The sequence below is a fragment of the Raphanus sativus genome, unplaced genomic scaffold, assembly GCF_000801105.2.
Source record: "Raphanus sativus cultivar WK10039 unplaced genomic scaffold, ASM80110v3 Scaffold1550, whole genome shotgun sequence".
NCBI lineage: Eukaryota > Viridiplantae > Streptophyta > Magnoliopsida > Brassicales > Brassicaceae > Raphanus > Raphanus sativus.
The window spans coordinates 1-19,645 of record NW_026616859.1 but is presented as its reverse complement, the minus strand read 5'-3'; the positions used below and the strand labels follow the sequence as shown (position 1 = coordinate 19,645).

Genomic DNA, 19,645 nt, shown 5'->3' with positions numbered 1-19,645 from the left:
ATTTTTTGACTTGGTCTAGTCATGTAGTTGTAGCTGGCCTGATAGTATGATTTTTTGGTGGATACATGTTGTATCTTTGTTGTAATACTTTTTTTTTCTTTGTTGTAATACTTGGTTTGTTGTTGTTAGTGAAATATTCAGATGGCAAACAAAAAAAAATGTAATTACAGAATAAGTAGAAGTTGAATTATGGCTAATCACCAGTGAGAGCTTGAATCAATTAAAATACACAAATGAATAACATCATTTAGTTTCTCTGTTTACTGGTTTTGTTATGGTTTTGTTTTGTAACCTTAACTAATTTTCGATTTAGCTTTTCGGTTTCGTTTTGCTATCTAACCAATTTTTTGGTTTGGGCAATACATTAAAAGATACTATGAACTTACGTGCATTTCTGCATATTATCAGATAGGAAAGTATATGCATAGATCTTGGTCCACATGGACAACCACAACATAAACTCCAAGAAAAGCAAAAAGGCACAAAATCTGATTTTGATTTCAAAATATAAAAATCAAAGCATATTCTTTTTTGTTTACTTGCACACTTAGCTAGCTTTTCCAACTTTTATTTCTAACGAATAATCTTCTCCCCCTTCCTTCTCCTTCTACTCTGTCCCCTTCCACAGCATATTCATCACCTCAAGGTATCCTATATATACATTGTGATTATCACCATGTTTCATCAAACTACTTCACCACAATCATTTTAATCTTTTGATCCTTTGTTGTTGTTTCTGTAACAAAAGAAATGGCTTCTTCTTCATCTCCCACAACACTTCCACGATCGGATTCAATCGCTGACAAAATGCCTGATGCATTGAAACAAAGCCGGTACCATATGAAGAGATGTTTTGCCAGGTTTTCTCAAACTTTTAACATCACACTTTTAACCCTTTTTTTATTTGCTACATTTTGGATCACTTATATATGTTTGTGTGTGCTTAAATGTTGTAGCTTTGTTAGAGGAGGAAAGAAGCTAATGAAGCGTGAGAATCTAATGACTGAGATAGAAAAATGTATAGAAGATAGCCATGACCGCAAGAAGATTATGGAGGGACTGTTTGGTTACATTCTCACATGTACTCAGGTAATATATAATTTTCATTACCATTTGCAGTTAAGACAAGGTTTTAATCAGTCGCATGGTTTAATTTTCTCTGTTTTAACTACTCAGGAAGCAGCAGTGGTTCCACCCTTTGTTGCTTTAGCCGCAAGGCCAGATCCTGGTTTCTGGGAATACGTTAAGGTCAATGCTGGAGACCTAACAGTGGATGAAATCACAGCCACGGATTACTTGAAGCTGAAGGAATCTGTTTTCGACGAGTCATGGTTAGTAAAGATCTTCACACCAGAGAAATATTCATTACCTAAAGCTCAAGGAATCTTATCTGTTTTCTTTTTTTCCAAATGTTTTGTAGGGCTAAGGATGAAAATGCATTGGAGTTAGACTTTGGAGCGATTGATTTCACAACACCTAGGCTTAATCTTTCTTCTTCCATTGGAAATGGAGCTGATTACATCTCTAAGTTTATATCTTCTAAGCTTGGAGGCAACACTGATAAACTAGAACCTTTGTTGAACTACTTGCTTCGCCTTAACCATCATGGAGTGGTCATGACCTAATCATCTTCTTGTTTCCATTTTGATTTACTTTCTTCAAAAGTTAACTCATTCATGGTGATTTATGTTTTCAGAATCTCATGATCAATGAAGATATCAACACAGTTGCAAAGCTCCAGAAATCTCTGATGCTTGCTGTGAATGTAGTCTCCACTTACCCCAAACATACTCCTTATGAAACTTTTGCTCCAAGGTAAATAACACTGCTCAAGATTATTTTATCTTCCAAGAGGAACTGTAACAAGGATGTGGTTAATAAAGTCTCTTTTTTAGGTTGAAAGAAATGGGATTTGAGAAAGGTTGGGGAAACACATCACAGAGAGTGAAAGAAACAATGGTTATGCTCTCAGAAGTTCTAGAGGCACCAGACAGTGTGAAGCTTGATTTGCTCTTTAGTAGACTTCCCACAGTGTTCAACGTTGTGATATTCTCTGTCCATGGCTATTTTGGTCAGCAAGATGTCCTTGGATTACCAGATACCGGAGGCCAGGTACTTGCATATCAAGTAATCAATTTTAATAGCAAGAAGAACCTTATTGGTCTTACATTGGTGTGTGATGATCATATAGGTTGTTTACATTCTTGATCAAGTAAGAGCATTAGAAGAAGAGCTTCTGATTCGAATTAACCAACAAGGTCTCGGATTCAAGCCTCAGATTCTTGTGGTGACACGGTTAATACCAGAAGCAAGAGGCACAAAGTGTGATCAAGAACTAGAAGCCATTGAAGGAACCAAACATTCTCATATTCTCAGGGTTCCTTTTGTTACAGATAAAGGAACCTTACGTCAATGGGTTTCCCGGTTCGATATATACCCTTACCTGGAGAGGTTTACTCAGGTAAGAAGTTTTGTTCTTGTTTTCTCAACAACAAAAGCAAACTAAACCTGTTAAATTTACTTTACAGGATGCAACTAGCAAGATTCTCAAACGCTTTGAGTGCAAGCCTGACCTCATCATAGGAAACTACACAGATGGGAACTTGGTTGCATCTCTAATGGCCACCAAACTCGGTGTCACTCAAGGAACCATTGCTCATGCGTTGGAGAAGACAAAGTATGAAGATTCAGATGCAAAGTGGAAAGAACTAGACCCTAAATACCATTTCTCTTGCCAATTCACAGCTGATTTAATAGCAATGAATGTCACTGACTTCATCATTACCAGCACATATCAAGAAATAGCAGGAAGGTTCGTTCATTTTCGATATACTACATTATTAACATCTCAAACATTAAGATTCATACTCACAAAACTATAACTTTCGCAGCAAGGAAAGGCCAGGACAGTATGAGAGTCACACTGCCTTCACAATGCCTGGTCTATGTAGAGTTGTCTCTGGCATTGATGTGTTTGATCCAAAGTTTAACATTGCTGCTCCTGGCGCAGATCAATCTGTATACTTCCCTTACACAGAGAAGCAAATAAGATTGACCAAGTTTCATCCTTCTATACAAGAACTACTCTACAATGAGAAAGACAATCAAGAACACATGTAAGTAGTAGTCTCATTACAAATAATGAAACACTACACTATATGGTTTTTGAGTTTAGCCTAACTTGTTTGTGGAAACAGGGGATATCTTGCGGAGAGAGAGAAACCAATCATCTTCTCAATGGCGAGACTAGACACAGTGAAGAATATAACTGGTTTGGTTGAATGGTATGGCAAAGATAAGAGACTAAGAGAGATGGCTAACCTTGTAATAGTTGCTGGATTCTTCGATATGTCGAAATCTAATGACAGAGAAGAGAAAGCTGAGATCAAGAAGATGCATGATCTCATTGAAAAGTATAAGCTCAAGGGGAAGTTTAGATGGATAGCTGCTCAAACTGATAGATACAGAAACAGTGAGCTTTACAGGTGCATTGCTGATACAAAAGGAGTCTTTGTTCAACCAGCTTTGTATGAAGCTTTTGGTTTAACGGTCATTGAAGCCATGAACTGTGGACTACCAACATTCGCCACTAATCAAGGTGGACCGGCTGAGATAATCGTTGATGGTGTCTCTGGTTTCCACATTGATCCCAACAATGGTGATGAATCTGTTGCTAGGATTGGAGACTTCTTCAGCAAGTGTAGTACAGATGGTTTGTATTGGGATAGTATCTCTAAGGCTGGTCTCAAACGTATCTACGAGTGGTAAGTATACTTTACTTAACTCTTAAAATATAAATGTCGTCACATTACATTTGCTTATTCTTAGGTGTTGTATCGTTTTTGTAGTTACACATGGAAGATCTATGCAGAGAAGTTATTGAAAATGGGAAGCATCTATGGTTTCTGGAGACAAGTGAATGAAGATCAGAAGAAAGCTAAGCAGAGATACATTGACATGCTATACAATCTCCAGTACAAACCATTGGTTGGTTTCTTTTTTTTTTTATTATTATCATCTCTGAAGATTTACTATTGGTGATATAAACTAAACTAACCTTTATCATCTGTGTGCTTTCTTGTAGACCAAGAAAGTGACTATCCCTGAAGATAAAACTTTGCCTCTGAGATTGGCTTCACTACGTAACCTCCTTCCCAAGAAACCAGCATCTCTTGGAGGTGGAAGTAAGCAGAAGGAAGTCACAGAAGCGAAAGCAAAGAGTAAAGATGGTCAAGAACAAAATGAGGTGAAAGAGGGGTTGCTTGCTGCTGAAGCATCAGAGAGGATGAAGAAAGTTTTAGAGACTTCTGAAGAGACACAGACACAGAGGCTAGAAAAGATGAAGATTGCATACAGACAACAACAGAACCAAGGAGCTTCGCCGGTTAAGAACTTGTTTTGGTCAGTATTGGTTTGTCTCTACATCTGTTACATTTTGAAGCAGAGGTTCTTTGGAACTTACTTGGTTCAGGATGATTAAAATTGAAACATAAACCTGTAAATTCGTAATAAATGTAATTACCATCGATGCTGGAGTAATAAAAAAACTTTGTAATGTTTTGGCTTACCAGTCACCAGATTTGACAACTTTAAATAACACGTGTACGTATTCTCTGCATGTATTAATTATGAAAACTTGTTGAACATATATTTGAATTAATTTGTTAAGATAATAAATAAAGCAATGAATCGGTCCATATGATAATTAAATTTGAGATAGCTATATGGAGCAAACGAATGCAGAGACTGTATGTGAAGTTTCACTTTGTTCAAGGTCCCAAAATAAATGTGGTAAGGTGAGAACCTTTATATCAATGCTTTAAGACTATATTTAATTAATTGCTTCTTTTCTTTCAGATTAATGTAAATATTTAAGGAATATAGTGTGGTAAATTAAAGACCAAAGTGATATAAAAGAAAACTACTACTATGATGATAATTTTTATTCTTAAATAATTATCTCATTGTTATAAATATTGTAGTGATGTCCATATGGAAAGTTCTAGATATACTTGTTCCCCACTCCAAGTTAAGCTTTGTCTCCAAGCTATTGTATCCTATATAAGGAGTTCATTATTCATAGAATAAGACACACCAATTCCTCTCTTCTCTTCTCTAATTCTCTTCTTACTTACAATACGTTATCAGCACGAAGCTCTAACGATCTTGAGCTAATAGATATAGATTTTTATTCTGTTATATTTTAGTTTATATTCAACCCTTCTTCGAATCATGTTTATTATCAATTCATGGTTTGTAAGAATGGATTTATGTACAGTATGAGCTTAGGTGCTTTAGTTGACAATATTGATTTACCCTTGTTTCAGGGAAAGAAAATCATTCGATCGAAGTAAGATCTTGTTGACAAGCTAATGCTCTATTTGTTATTTTTGAATACGGCTGCATGTTCAGTTTATTATTGAACATGTGGTGAAACAGGTAAAAGTTAGAACATATAGTTATAAAATCATAACTTGCGATGGCTTTATAAATTAGTATACTTGGTGTACATTCATTCATTGATTGTGCTCATTATACTATTGTTAAAAGTTGGTATTATTCTTTCGCTTGAATTTTATTTTATGGTTTAATATTATGGCTGCATCCCACATTAGTATTAATTGTTACGTTTGAAACCATACACCTGCATATTAACATTGCCCTGTCATGTAGATGGCTGCATCCAATAGATTTTATTAATATTATTATTTAAAATCTAGACACATAGAAAGAAAAAAAAAATCTTGCAAACCTAACCCTAATATCTTGACAGAACTTTGGTATGGTAATCTGGTATTCATCGCTTTGGTCTGGATTCTTTTCTTGGTATTATATTCACATTGGATTCTAGCAGCTTCTCGTGTGAGATGCCTCCTATTCTCATGTATACTAAGATAAGTTTTATTTACTTTCTATTTAATTAGATCTGAATATTTGATTAATATATTCATTGCACAACTAATATTGTGACTTTAAATAAAATATGCTTTGATATCTTAAACTTGATCTGTTTATAGAATAAAATATTTTATCGCTTTATAATCTTCCAGTAGATTGGTACATTTTTAATTTTGAGAATTACAGTTTTGATGTCTAACATTGACTGATAGCCATATTTATATGAGCAAATCTTAAGAATTTCAGGAGTATTTATTTATTTTGAAGGAGAATAAATAATATGAGATTATATTCAGCAGAAAGAAAAATATGAATGGTTGGATCTCCGATCTCCGTTGCACTTCTTCTTACTACGATAAGTATTTTTCTTTATAATGTTTTATATACAAGTTTCATTACCATTTTATATGCGAGGGTTTTAAACAAAGGTATCTAAGTCTTGGAAAATAATCCAAAGAAAGGTATAATCACCTGAATGTGATTACCTAAAATTCATTATGCATTTTATATCTAAAATATTACAAGACCTGACCTGAAGTCTGTAAATAAATCTCAACTATATTGGATGTTAAGTTTAAAAGTAAAATTTCTCGAAGAAACTTTTACACAAATAATGTTGTCCAGTAGACACATGATTGAGAAAAGAGATTAAATTTTTTTTTTTTTTTCTCCTCGAGATTGAGAAAAAAAATAATAATGAGCTATTGATATAATCGCGTCTAATTGATTATGAATCATTCTCCTGAAGAGAAATATGAAATTGAGAAAGAAAATCCACAAAATAGTATTGGTCAAAAAGTGATCATAAAAGTGGTTGTAGACGTGAATGTTGATATAAATAAGATTAAGACCAATGAGTTTTTTTTGTTTAGAACTCAAATTCTCACTTGAAGTTGAGAAAATAAAGATGGTAAAAAAAAGAGATATGATTCAATCATTATAAAGATAAAAGAAAATTATTATGAGTACAATACAAGGTATAAAGCTTCTAGAAAGTTCAAGAAGAGGATATATATGAATGCTCCCGAAGAGTACATAATATTATTGCACATAAGAATGCAATTTAAAACCTTGTTGGATTATATTCTTATAAGTCTCAAAAGTAAGAAGGATGTGAAAAAAAAATACATGGCCCATGTAAGGCATGTTATTGATTCTAATATGAGATTCAATCGAGATTGATAAACCTCTAGTGTTATCATCTCGAGGGGAAGAGTTAAAGAATCTCACATTTCATATTAAGTGAAACATCCAAAAGATTATGTTTTCACTCAAAGTAAGATTGATGAATCTTTCTTAAGGTAAATCTATGGAATTTTGAGACAAGTTATTTTGAGATACTAAGTAAAGGAAATGCTAAATTTACTTCCATAAATATTTCTCAAGGCAGTAAAAGCATTTTAGAAAAAGTATCTACATCCTCTTATAGATTGTACTACACAAAGATTAATGTAATGGAGATAAATATATTGTAAACCAGAAGTTTACAAAATACTTGGCATGAACCAGTTAGACCATTTTGGTTCAATAATGATGCGAAAAGATACATAAAGATTTATGTGAATATTTATTAAAGAATCAGAAGATTCTTGTGAATGTTTTCACAAAACGGTCTTGCTCATAAGATAAAATGAAAATACGGTTTTCACCAGCCAAATGATGTTATTGGCATGAATAAAGGAAATGTTGGTGGACTGATCACCCACTATGCATCTTTATAGTTTTGGTGAATTCACATCTTAAGTCTATGACGATTATAGCAAATTCACTGGGATAAGTGTTAAACACTTTGAGCAACACTAATTTGCATCAAGCCAACAAAAAATCACAAGTTCTCCCTGTTATTGGTATTGGGTCAGAAACCAACCATTTTCCATCTAAGAATTTTGAATGTGCAATATACATTCTAGTTGCTCCACCACAGAGCTTTATGATGAGATCCCAAATGAGGTTGGAATTATATGTTGGATATGAATCTCCATTGATACTTAAGAATCTAGAGCCATCCCTAAAGGATATAAGCAAGGCTCTATATGAATGCTACAAGTTAATTAGTATTTCCAACATAAGGAGAAGAAAATAAACTGCTGGAAAAGAAAATAAGTTAAAAGGAATTATCCTTGATCCTCGGACTAAAGAGAAAATGAATCAGAAGTCCAAAAGATAATTCTATAGCTTAGTAAATCAGTTGCCAGAAACAACTAATGACCCTAATATAGTGTGACCAAGTCACATATACCAGCTATAAATGCTCTAAATAAGAATTGATGTTCCAGAAGAACAATATCAAACTGCCAATTACGCCTGAAGCGTAGTAGACATATTGGTTCCAAAGATAAAAATCCTCATAAATGAAAAGGAGCATAAATTAATAATGGTCAAGAGGAATAAGAGTTTTGAATGATCTCTAGAAGAGACATTAACATGACTGAAAGAAAATTCAGGTACCTGAGACAATGAAAAGAGATCTCAATAAGTTATGTCATGTATGAAATAAAATGGAACCCATAAGCAAATCGACGTCGTAGATATTTACGCATGCAAAGTAGCAGTTGATATGATAAATGAGAAAGAGGATCATGAAATAAAGGCTATTGAAAAGTGTACACACAGAAATGATTGGCCAAATCATAAAGAAGTAATAGACAAAGATACAAACTCTTGTGAAAGAGAGATGTATTTGGATCAGTAGTCCATACACTAGAAGGTGTAAAATAAATGGGATAGAAATGTGGTTGCACCAAAGTAAGATCAATATGAAATTGATTGTGAACAGACATAGTCTCATATGGTAGATGCAACTACTTTCAAGTTTCTTACTAGTCTGGCAATAAAGGAAGAACTTGAACTATACAACCCATTGGAAACTGATAATCCCTAAGAGATATAATCCTTGAAGGATTGATGATATCAAAATCATGTTCCCAGGAACTCTAGCTATTCGATCGAAATATGTTTTATGGGATATGTGAAATATTAGAAGTTAATCAGTACATCCATTTGTATTTATCAAGAGATTATGAATCAATAGAATGATTGATTTGAATAAAATCCAAACTCTTGAAGAGTTATAACAAATTGTTTGTATGGAAGAAAGATCTTAAAAAGACTACATTGTTATGTGTTTCAAACTAGACATCTAGAATAAGAGATGTTATCTTAAAAGATTCTTAAATATTTTAAGATGATCATATATATGACTGGTCCTGAAGTACCATACTTAAAACAGGCTATGTTTTACATACGATAAGACCGCAATGACTTGCAGCAGAAACCATAGCCGTGGACATGTGTAAGACTGAGATCAGCACGCCCTAAGTGACATATAAGATGATCACAGAGACAGACAAAGAGAACCATTAAGGCTAACTCCAAAGACCATACAATCAAAGGTCATATCCGGTTCCATTCCAGTCCAATCATCCATGAGAGATGAATAATATGTCAACCCAAAACATGATATGGTTTTGAGGTATCAATTATCATTATGCATAGTTTAAAGATATAGCAAATGGTAAAGATGGTCATGAGACGCCATCAAATAAAAGTTGGACTGCGATGTTTAAGTAATAAGATTACATTGTGGGACTGCAATGTAAGCACGAGCCCTTATGATTATATCAGTGGATAAAAGGAAATAATAATGGTCCAAGAAAGTGATCAGAAGAATGTCTGGTCGAATCCAAACGGATATGGCATGGCTAAAGGCTTTACATAAGTACCATTAAGGCTTATGCACATCCGACCAAAAGTACACTGTATTGATATGATTGGCGCCTTGATATGGAAAAACATACTAAGTCGGATAGTCTTATGGATATGTTTAGAACCATAAGGTATTGGAACTAAAGCCATACACGTCCCTTGTCATAAGTTATTTAAGCAAGTTATTATTCTCTTTCATAACTGAAAGATGTAATTTCATATGACAAGAAAGAAAGTCATAATAATAACTTTTATAGTTATAAATGAATAACTCGTATGTACGAGGCGTATGTTCAGAAGACTGTATGTAAGATGTTTGGCTTGAAGTCTAAATAGACCAAGAAATTATTAGCTATATCAAATGAGAATTGTGGACCAGAAGTCCATAGATCTTGAATACTCTAATAGAAAGAGTTTATTATGATATTCTAATGTCAAAGGAAATTTATTTGATTGGAATGCATATCCTGGAGATATTGCTTTCAGGGGAAGACATATGAAAATGTGTATGGTTGTACTCTTTTTCCTTATCCTGGTTTTTATCCTATTAGGTTTTCCCATGAAAAGGTTTTAACGAGGCAACAAAAAACACATAAATGATAGACATCCAAAAGGATTATTATAATTTCAAAGTTAAAGTATATCATTGATCTAAAGTCTTTGAGATCAAGAAAAGTGAAGTAAGAGATCAGAGCATAGGACGAGTTGCGATGTTCGTGTCCTACAAGTTTGTTGAAGTGGAAATTTGGCTGATTTTTCACAAGGTGCTACTTTCAAAAAGCTAACTCATCTTGTCAGATTACATCATCTCAATGATCTTGACGTATGTACACACGAGGGGAAGTTATTACCCACAACACTTTTTTCCCTTAACCATGGTTTTTCCATTGGGTTTTTTCTGGTGAGGTTTTTAACGAGGTAACATCTACGGCGTTTTGAAAGCACTTGTATAATAGACATCAATGGGAAGTATTATGAATATTGTGTGATGTCTATTATAGAATGTTCTAGATTTACTTGTTCTCTACTCCAAGTTATTAGACTTTGTCTCCAAGCTATGTAATCATATATAAGGGACTCATTACTCATGGAATAAGACACACAAATTCCTCTCTTCTCTTGTCTTCTCTTTCTTTACTTTATAACAGAAACTAGAAACTAAGAGGAATGTTGCATGTTTGAGGAGCTGGTTCTTCAAATATATATCTTTCTTATTCTATCATTAAATTTGTGTATATTTTCAATCCCTTTGATTTTGTAACGTTTATAGTGACAAAAAAAATATTTATAATCTTTAATTATACTACGATCCAAGATAACAATTTTATATATGATTTATTTAATTTGAACTGGTAAATTGCTAATCAATTGAACCAGAATATAATTTTGTTTTACAAACATTATTATTTCATGAGATACACAGGTTGATGAATACAAATTTTTCGTCGCCAAAGATGCATATTACTCAGTTGTATAAGCAGTATATATATGAGATATATTTTACTCAATTTATACTGCAATACAAGTACATTCTCCATGAAGACAAGAGTAATAGAAGTCTTTAGGGCATTCACTAGAACTAGGACAGTCACGGTCCTTCTTGCAAAGCATCTTCTTGGTCAGCTCAGTCTTGAGCTTTGGGGTCAGACAAGAACATTTTCCACCCTGACATATACCAGGTCCTCTCCTTGTTCCTCTATAACACACCGAATCACAATCTTCCGATGTCCTGCATGATCCAATGGCCTGTGATCCAGAGACTCTTACCAACAATGTGCCTATTAAGTGCAAATATATATTTAAGCAAAGTAGTTCTAGTAAATCTGTTCAGTCAATGTATAAGAAAATATAAATAAGAGAGTAATTAACATAAGAGACAAATAACAAAACGATGAAGATTGTTTTTGATTCCGCCATTTTTTTGCTTTAAAGTTTTGTGATATAAAGATTGGTTTTATGGCTTGTAAATATATTTTGATAAAATTTGTATAATTTATACATGGCTGCTCAAATTCTTATATAATGAATTTCTGGAGTACGCTTGAAATTGGCAATTTAGTTCATGCATAATATCATTTAAATATTTTTACTAAAAAGGTAATATATCTTAAGTTGATAAAAATATATTTTGATAAAAGTGACATATGTTAAAGTCATAAAAATATATTTCACACAAAAAATTCATGAGTTTGATTTCTTTCTTTTAAAAATGAACTTAGCATTTACAATTATATTCATTTACCATTATAATATACATTTATTAAAACTAAGATATTCTTCCGTTTTGTCAACAAAAAGTAAATAGTATTAAATTTTATTATTATAACTTCTCGTGTACAATGAAGATATAATTTATGTCCATTTTCAGAATAATGTATTTTATTAATATTTTGTATATATAAATTAATTATAAGTATCATTGTGGAGTTTTCGTATACAATTGCCTCGGTTACTAAGGACATCAAATCTAGTGGCAGAGGCGAGAAACTCAGAGCCAAAAAACTTTCGTTATATCGGGTTTCATTGAAATGCCCGTAGCTTTGATAAATCCGTTAGCATTTCTTACTCGGCATGTCCTTCAAGATGCATTTCACACGAAATGGAGGGATATGAATGCTCCAAAATATGGTGAGGCCCCGTCAACGCAGGAAATCATCATCAAGCTAATCGACAACACTGTTAAGAACATGCTGATGTCATTACAAAGGAACCAAGCCAGGGATTTAGGTGCCACTTACAAATCATGGATTGGTGATGTCCAATACCAAAGTACCCTTTCTATGCAATATGCATGTGATATGTGATTTGTTTCTATTTCTGAAAAAGCGCTATTGAACAGGTAGAAAAATGCTGTTAAAAGCGTATTTTCTTCTGAATTAAAATTTAACATTTTATTCAAAAAAAGTTATGGATAATGTGATAGTAATTAGGATAAATTATTTGGTCTAAGATATGAATAATACTTCGGTGTGGATAGATTAATTGAAGATATCTATGCAAATCCCATATACATTATTTGAGAAGTGATTTTGCCACATGTATTCTGTAATTTCGAATAAAAAAATAAAAATTAGTTTGTATCAAAAAGTAGTAAATACATTCAGAGAAAAATGATATATTGTTAGATTTTAAGTATATATATATTATTTAGTTAAAGGGCATGTTTATCTTTTTAGAAAATGAACAGTAAAAATCTATTATTTAGTTAAAAGGCATTTTTTTAAATGAACAGTAAAAAGTGACTTTTCTTGTTGAAGTGTATGTTTATTTAGTTGAAGTGTCTGTTTCTTTGGCTAAAGTGTCATATTTTGTAATTAACTAAAAAAAATATAAACAAAGACATATGTGTTGTGACTTCTAAGAATATCTCAAATGTGTATCTCTATATTTTCCTATGAAATAGAAATCTCTACCATAGATGTGATTTTGCTCTAAATTATGACTTTATGACTGAGTTCTTTAATTTTCGGAGAAAATATAGAAAAATTCTATTTTTTCTCTATATTTAAAAATATTATCAATTCTTTATATTTTCTACCAAAAAATGGAAGAACTCTATTATAAAAATATACTGGAATAAATTTACTTCTATAATAGAGTTTTTTTAATTTTAAAAAATATATAGAGAAAAATAGAAATGTATTGGAAATGATTTAGCAAAGAAATATGATCAAAGATATAACTTTGATTAACGGGTTAACAATGAGTACGAGTGGTGGATTAGCCCTCTTCTATAACAATGAGTTTCAAGTTAAGATCTTATTTTCTAATAACAGAATGATTGATGTAGAAGCTGTGGCCCTTGGAAAAAAGGTTTTCTTAACTTTTGTATATGGGGAACTGGTCCAAAAATTAAGGGAGCAGGTTTGGGAACGATTAACTAGATACGGACTAGTACGATCTGAACCGTGGTTCCTGATAGGAGATTTTAATGAAATTACAGGAAATCACGAAAAGGACGGGGGAGCGTTGAGACATCCGGATTCTTTTGTACCTTTTAACAATATGATCCGGAATAGTGGTTTACTGGAATTTCCGGCAACGGGGAATAAATTTTCCTGGCAAGGACGGAGAGGGAAAGGGAAGGGGGCTTTCATGGTTCGGTGTCGCCTAGATCGGGCATTAGCGAATGAAGATTGGCACACTCTTTTTCATGTTCTTACACAAAATATTTAGGTATGGTAGGATCGGATCACCGGCCAGTAGTGGCTGTTATGGAGGATAAAATCCCTAAAAGGCGAGGGCAATTCCGGTTCGATAAGAGATGGATTGGAAAAGATGGACTAATTGATTTGATTGCTATGGGTTGGTCGAATGACCAGGAGAATGAAAATGTTGATATTGTAACAAAAATTAGCAACTGCCGTCATGAGATTGCTAAATGGAGAAAGGATAAACCCCCATTTGGTAAGAATAAAATTAAGGAACTACAAAAAGCTCTTGAGGAGGTACAGATGGATAATTCCAGGACTCAAGAGGATATTATGGAGGTATCACGGAAACTACAAGAGGCATATAAGGATGAGGAAGAATATTGGCAGCAGAAAAGTCGGAACATGTGGGATGTCTATGGGGATCTCAATACGAATTTTTATCATGCCTTGACGAAACAAAGAAGAACACGCAATCGGATTGTGGGTCTCCATGATAATAATGGGAATTGGATTACCGAGGATAATGGTGTTGAGAAGGTGGCAGTAGATTATTTCACTGAGTTATTTGGTACAATGGCTCCCTCAGATTTTGACAGTTTCCTGGAAGATATAAGACCGGGTATTACCCCACAGATGAATCAACGTTTATTAAGACTGGCAACGGAAGAAGAAGTGCGACAGGCTTTATTTATGATGCACCCAGAAAAGGCACCTGGACCCGATGGAATGACGGCATTGTTTTTCCAGCATTCATGGCACATTATAAAACATGATGTGGTAGCTCTGGTAAATAATTTTCTAGTCACGGGGACAATGGACGAAAGGTTAAACATTACAAACATTTGTATGATTCCAAAGACGGATAGGCCTACGAGGATGACAGAATTACGGCCAATCAGTCTGTGTAATGTTGGGTATAAGATTATCTCAAAGGTTTTATGTCAGAGACTAAAAATCTATCTTCCACTACTTATTTCAGAGACTTAATCGGCCTTTGTGGCAGGAAGATTGATATCGGACAATATTCTGATTGCTCAAGAGATGTTTCATGGGCTAAGAGCGAATAAATCTTGTCAAGGGAAATATATGGCAATCAAAACGGACATGAGTAAAGCATATGATCGGATAGAATGGGATTTTATCCAAGCTATCCTTCATAGGATGGGCTTTGATCCTCATTGGGTTAAATTACTCATGGAGTGCATTTCTTCGGTGCAGTATAGGGTTTTATTAAATGGTCAACCACGTGGACAAATAATTCCGCAGAGAGGTTTACGGCAAGGAGATCCTTTGTCACCATATTTATTCATCATGTGCACGGAGGCTTTAATTACAAATATTAAGAAGGCAGAACGGAATAAACAAATTACCGGGATGAAGGTGGCTCGGGCGTGTCCCTCAATTTCTCATCTGCTATTTGCGGATGATAGTCTTTTTTCTGCAAGGCACAAAAGGACGAATGTCAAACTATTCTCAAGATATTAAAGGAGTATGAGGCAGTGTCTGGTCAACTCATTAACTTTCAAAAATCATCTATTCAATTTGGCCATAAGATCGAGGAATCTTGTAGACAGGAAATGAGAAATATTTTGGATATTCAGAATGTGGGTGGTATGGGATCTTATCTGGGATTGCCGGAAAATCTTGGAGGATCTAAAATTCAAGTATTTGGGTTTCTTCAAGATCGCTTAAATAGTAGGATTAATGGTTGGACTTTCAAGTTTTTTTACGAAAGGAGGAAAGGAGGTAATTATTAAATCGGTGGCTACTGCCCTGCCTAATCATGTGATGTCTTGCTATCGGTTGCCAAAAGCAATCACAAAGAAATTAACGAGTGTGGTAGCACAATTTTGGTGGAGCCCAGGAGGCAGCACAAAAGGAATGCACTGGAAATCATGGGACAAAGTATGCCTAACTAAGGAAGAAGGCGGCCTGGGCTTTAAAGAAATATCAGATTTTAACACGGCTATGCTGGCCAAGCAATTATGGCGACTGATCGAGAAACCTACCACTTTGTTTTCTCGAGTTTTCAAAGGACGGTATTTCAGGAATGCCTCACCCCTGGACCCGATCCGCTCTTATTCTCCATCTTATGGATGGCAAAGTATTTCTTCAGCTAGATCTCTGGTTAGCAAAGGACTAATTAAACGGGTGGGAACAGGATCATCCATCTCTGTGTGGAATGATCCCTGGCTCCCAACCACTCGCCCGAGACCAGCAAACAAAAAACATGCTACTAGTTACCCCGATCTCACGGTTGATCAACTTATTGATGCCGATTTGAAAACATGGAATTCTCAGGCAATTAGGGCTCTCTTGGATCCCCAAGACGTACAAATCATAGAAAGTATCCCAATTAGTAAAGTTCAGAGGGAGGACAGAGATGGATGGCATTTTACACAAAATGGCAAGTATTCAGTTAAATCTGGGTACCAATTAGAAAGGGTGTATCCTGACAAGGAAAAACCTATGTCAACATTTGGACCTACGGTAGATGTTCTAAAGGCGCATTGTTGGAAAATTCGCTGCCCACCAAAGCTTAAACATTTTCTATGGCAACTGGTATCAGGGTGTATAGCGGTTAGGAAGAATTTACATGCTCGGGGACTTACGGGAGACATATGTTGTGATCGATGCGGAGCTTCAGAGGAATCAATAAACCACGTGTTTTTTGAGTGTCCTCCAGCCCGTCAAGTGTGGGCTTTATCTCAGATACCAACTAGCCCACATATATTCCCGACAGAGTCTCTTTATACGAATATGGATCATTTGTTCTGGAGGGTTTCTCCCAAAATGGAGGATCATCACTTTGCTTGGATCTTATGGTACATTTGGAAATGAAGGAATAATAAGGTTTTCAGCAATTTGGATATTGATCCTAGAGATACACTAAAAATCGCAGTAACTGAAGCAAAGATTTGGGAAGACGCCCAGGTGGTATCCGTACAGGTAATAGATCGACCAATTCCGAGCTTACCGATCATCCCAGGACGTTGGTGTTTCACGGATGGCTCTTGGAAAGACAAGGATGTATTTTCTGGTCAAGGGTGGTATAGCACCCTAGAAGGTTTTGCGGGATTAATGGGGGCAAGGAATGTACGGGCCTCTCTATCTCCTCTTCATTCTGAGATAGAAGCATTAATTTGGGCAATGGAGTGCATGAGGAATTTGCATCAATTTAGGGTCACGTTTGCAACAGACTGTTCTCAATTGGTAAAGATGGTGTCCGAACCAGAAGAATGGCCTGCTTTCGATAGTTATCTGGCAGATATCAAGACCTTGCGGGAGAACTTCCACAGCTCAGAGATCATTTATGTACCACGCACACAAAACAAGAAGGCCGATGGACTAGCACGAGGGGCTAGAACTCAAGCGTCTTTTGTTGTGCACATGGATGACTAGCCACCAACATGGTTTACAGAGTCTATATGAGTTTGTAAAAGTCGACGACAAAAAAAAAAAAAAAAAAAAAACGGGTTAACCTTTTTGTTTTGTTTTGTTTCGACAACCAAGTGAGAGATAAGCTCACATCGATCCCAGTTCGGGCGGATCGACTCTTCGCGCTCTGAAACCGACTCTATTTATGCTCTACGACTTTAAAAACATAACACCGAACTTTTAATAATAACTTCAATTTAGTAAAATTGCCCGTAGGATGTAGAAAGAACATTCGAATTTTAGACCTCTGCAAGGACATATTCGCCATCAAATTTATGGACCTTTCTCTTGAACAGCTCCAGATTCTTTGTCACCCTCAAATCCTTCATCTCTAGCTTCCACAGCCTACCTGCCATCTCCGTCACCCTCTCTCTGCACTCCTTCGTTTCTTTCTCCCTCCTCCTCAACTCCTCCCTCAGCTCCTCCATCTCTTCCTTCCCCTCTCTCATGCCCCTATTGCACTCCTCTTTCTCCATCTTAGCCGCGTCGTACCGTCCAAAACACTCCACCGCCTCGGCCAGTTCTTTGACTGCTGTTTTGAGCCAAGACACGTCGATTTTGACTGAATCCATGTCCTTCACCACTGCCTCGATCTCGGCCACACGGTACTTCGTCAGATCTCTCAGTGCTGTCGATTTCAACTCCATCACTGCTGTGGCTAGGGATTCTAGGTAAAACGACCTTGTTGAGCTGGATTGCAGCTTTGAGGAGGCGGCGATATCTCCTTGTTTGTCCAGAATGGTCTGGAGCGTGGTGGAGACGCTCTGACGCACCTTGTAACTGGCTACAGAGACGTATGCCTCAGAGATCACCAACTGTTTTTCTTCCATGCCTGCCTCGTAGCTTCTATCCATTCCTCGTATTTTGGTGATCTCTTGCATAGTGAAGCTTTTACACTCGTCAGGAAGCTCGGGCGGCTCAAACTGTCTGTCTTGCTCGTAGGTTTCAAACTGTCTGTAGTTGTAGTGAACCGGCTGCACAAGATAAAGAAATCGCGTTTTATTTCGTACACCTTACTTTGAAGGAAATCAACATATTTTCAAGAGTAAAGTCGCACCGTGCTGCTTCCTGATACTCCCCTGGAACGATGTCCAGTTGCAATCTCTGGAAATAGGTAGTTTGAATGGTTGTCTTCGTCGTCGCTGGAAGAGTAGAATGGTGGCGGTGGAGACCGGCTTGTGGCTCCATGAACAGGACTCATGGGTGGGCTGCTACGAGGTGTAACATCTTCTTCATCTGCCTCGTACATCCCCTCAAAATCATCTTTCCCTTTGTAGTATCTCACAGGCTGCAAGAAGAGCAATTTCAGAGAATGGGTTTAATTAACAAGAGCTTAAAAGAGTTTGGTGTAACCACCATTGTTCTTGTGTGTGGTGGGCTTTGGGAGGGACGAAATGGACTTGAAGGAGCGCTCTTCCGTGAAGTCACATGTCCCTCTGCCACGTACCTTTCTCTGCTGTAGTCTTTCCCTCGATCATGCTGCAATTACAAAGAGAACAACGACTAATTTTGGTTCTGAGTGGGAAGAAGAGGAATGATAAACACACGAGATTCCGGATCAGTACCGTGTTGTAGGGAGCTGGAGAGCGGCTTCTGGAGGGGTGAAAGGGGCTCACATTGGCCTTTGCCTCATACATTCTCTCGTAGAGCTCTCTGCTAATGTCCATAGACCTCCTACGGCGATCAGGCTGCAAATCACAGACCAGACAATCCCCAAACGTTTTAGTTTCAGTTGTTTCTCATATAGGGAAAAATGCAAAAGAGAGCATAAACGAGTGAGAACTGTGCGGGTTCTTGCAGAGCGAAAGGGGCTCATAGAAGCGTTACTCCTTGGGGTCACGTCAGCATAAGGGTCATAAGACATGTCCTCCCCTCGTTCTTTACCATTATCTCTTGGACGATCGGGCTGGAGTTTTAAAACAAAGTATCAAACCATGACAAGTGAAAGAAAAATGTAATTCGATCACGTTAAAGAGTAGTGGTATTAGTAGTAGTACAGTGTTGTGTCTGTAGACAGGAGGACGATGGCGGGAATTAGGGACACGTTCAGAAGCATGCTGTTGTTGTTTCCAGTGAGTGGTGTGGTCATCAGATACTGGGAAGGCATACTCTGACTCTGATCTTTTTATGCCGAAATGAGTCACTGGCGGAGATGATAGAGCCTCGGTGAGATGAGGAGGGCTTGAGGGGTTGCTCTTGCTAGCACTTGTTTGACTGAACAATCCTGGACACACAATAACACTTGAGTGTTTGTTGCCAGACATCTAATTTGAACTAAGAAAGAAAGAAAACTGACCTGCTCTTTTGCCATACTTGTTCTCTCTGTTTGAATTGAAGAAATCCATCCTCGGAGTTCCTTAGAACAAGCGAAGACGTAGAGAGAGGTCCTCCTTAAATCTTTACATGGGCAATTAATTAGCTGAGAATGACAGTCAGACGACATAAATATT

At 36.0% G+C, this 19,645-nt stretch overlaps 2 protein-coding genes across 3 annotated transcripts; one reads left to right on the top strand and one right to left on the bottom strand.

Moving 5' to 3' along the window:
* The first annotated feature begins 703 nt into the window (after positions 1-703).
* Positions 704-4,567, top strand: LOC130504406 (sucrose synthase 6-like). The gene is made up of 12 exons (XM_056999028.1): positions 704-860; positions 957-1,089; positions 1,177-1,331; positions 1,421-1,613; positions 1,697-1,815; positions 1,896-2,112; positions 2,192-2,461; positions 2,529-2,812; positions 2,892-3,116; positions 3,198-3,764; positions 3,849-3,987; positions 4,085-4,567. The coding sequence occupies exons 1-12, from the start codon at positions 751-753 to the stop codon at positions 4,478-4,480; spliced, it is 2,808 nt and encodes a 935-aa protein (XP_056855008.1). The 5' UTR covers positions 704-750; the 3' UTR covers positions 4,481-4,567.
* Positions 4,568-11,351: 6,784 nt separating this feature from the next.
* On the bottom strand, positions 11,352-19,616 carry LOC108833941 (uncharacterized). 2 transcript variants are annotated; one of them, XM_056999029.1, is made up of 8 exons: positions 19,492-19,616; positions 19,193-19,419; positions 18,979-19,101; positions 18,761-18,883; positions 18,552-18,674; positions 18,253-18,483; positions 17,441-18,169; positions 11,352-11,381 (listed from the first exon to the last, which is right to left on the bottom strand). In XM_056999029.1, exons 1-8 carry the CDS (start codon positions 19,538-19,540, stop codon positions 11,367-11,369), a joined length of 1,620 nt encoding a protein of 539 aa, XP_056855009.1. In that variant the 5' UTR covers positions 19,541-19,616; the 3' UTR covers positions 11,352-11,366. The 2 variants fall into 2 exon arrangements, with proteins under 2 accessions (XP_056855009.1, XP_056855010.1); XM_056999030.1 differs by having other exon boundaries at positions 19,193-19,409; positions 19,492-19,547.
* Between the last annotated feature and the right edge of the window lie 29 nt (positions 19,617-19,645).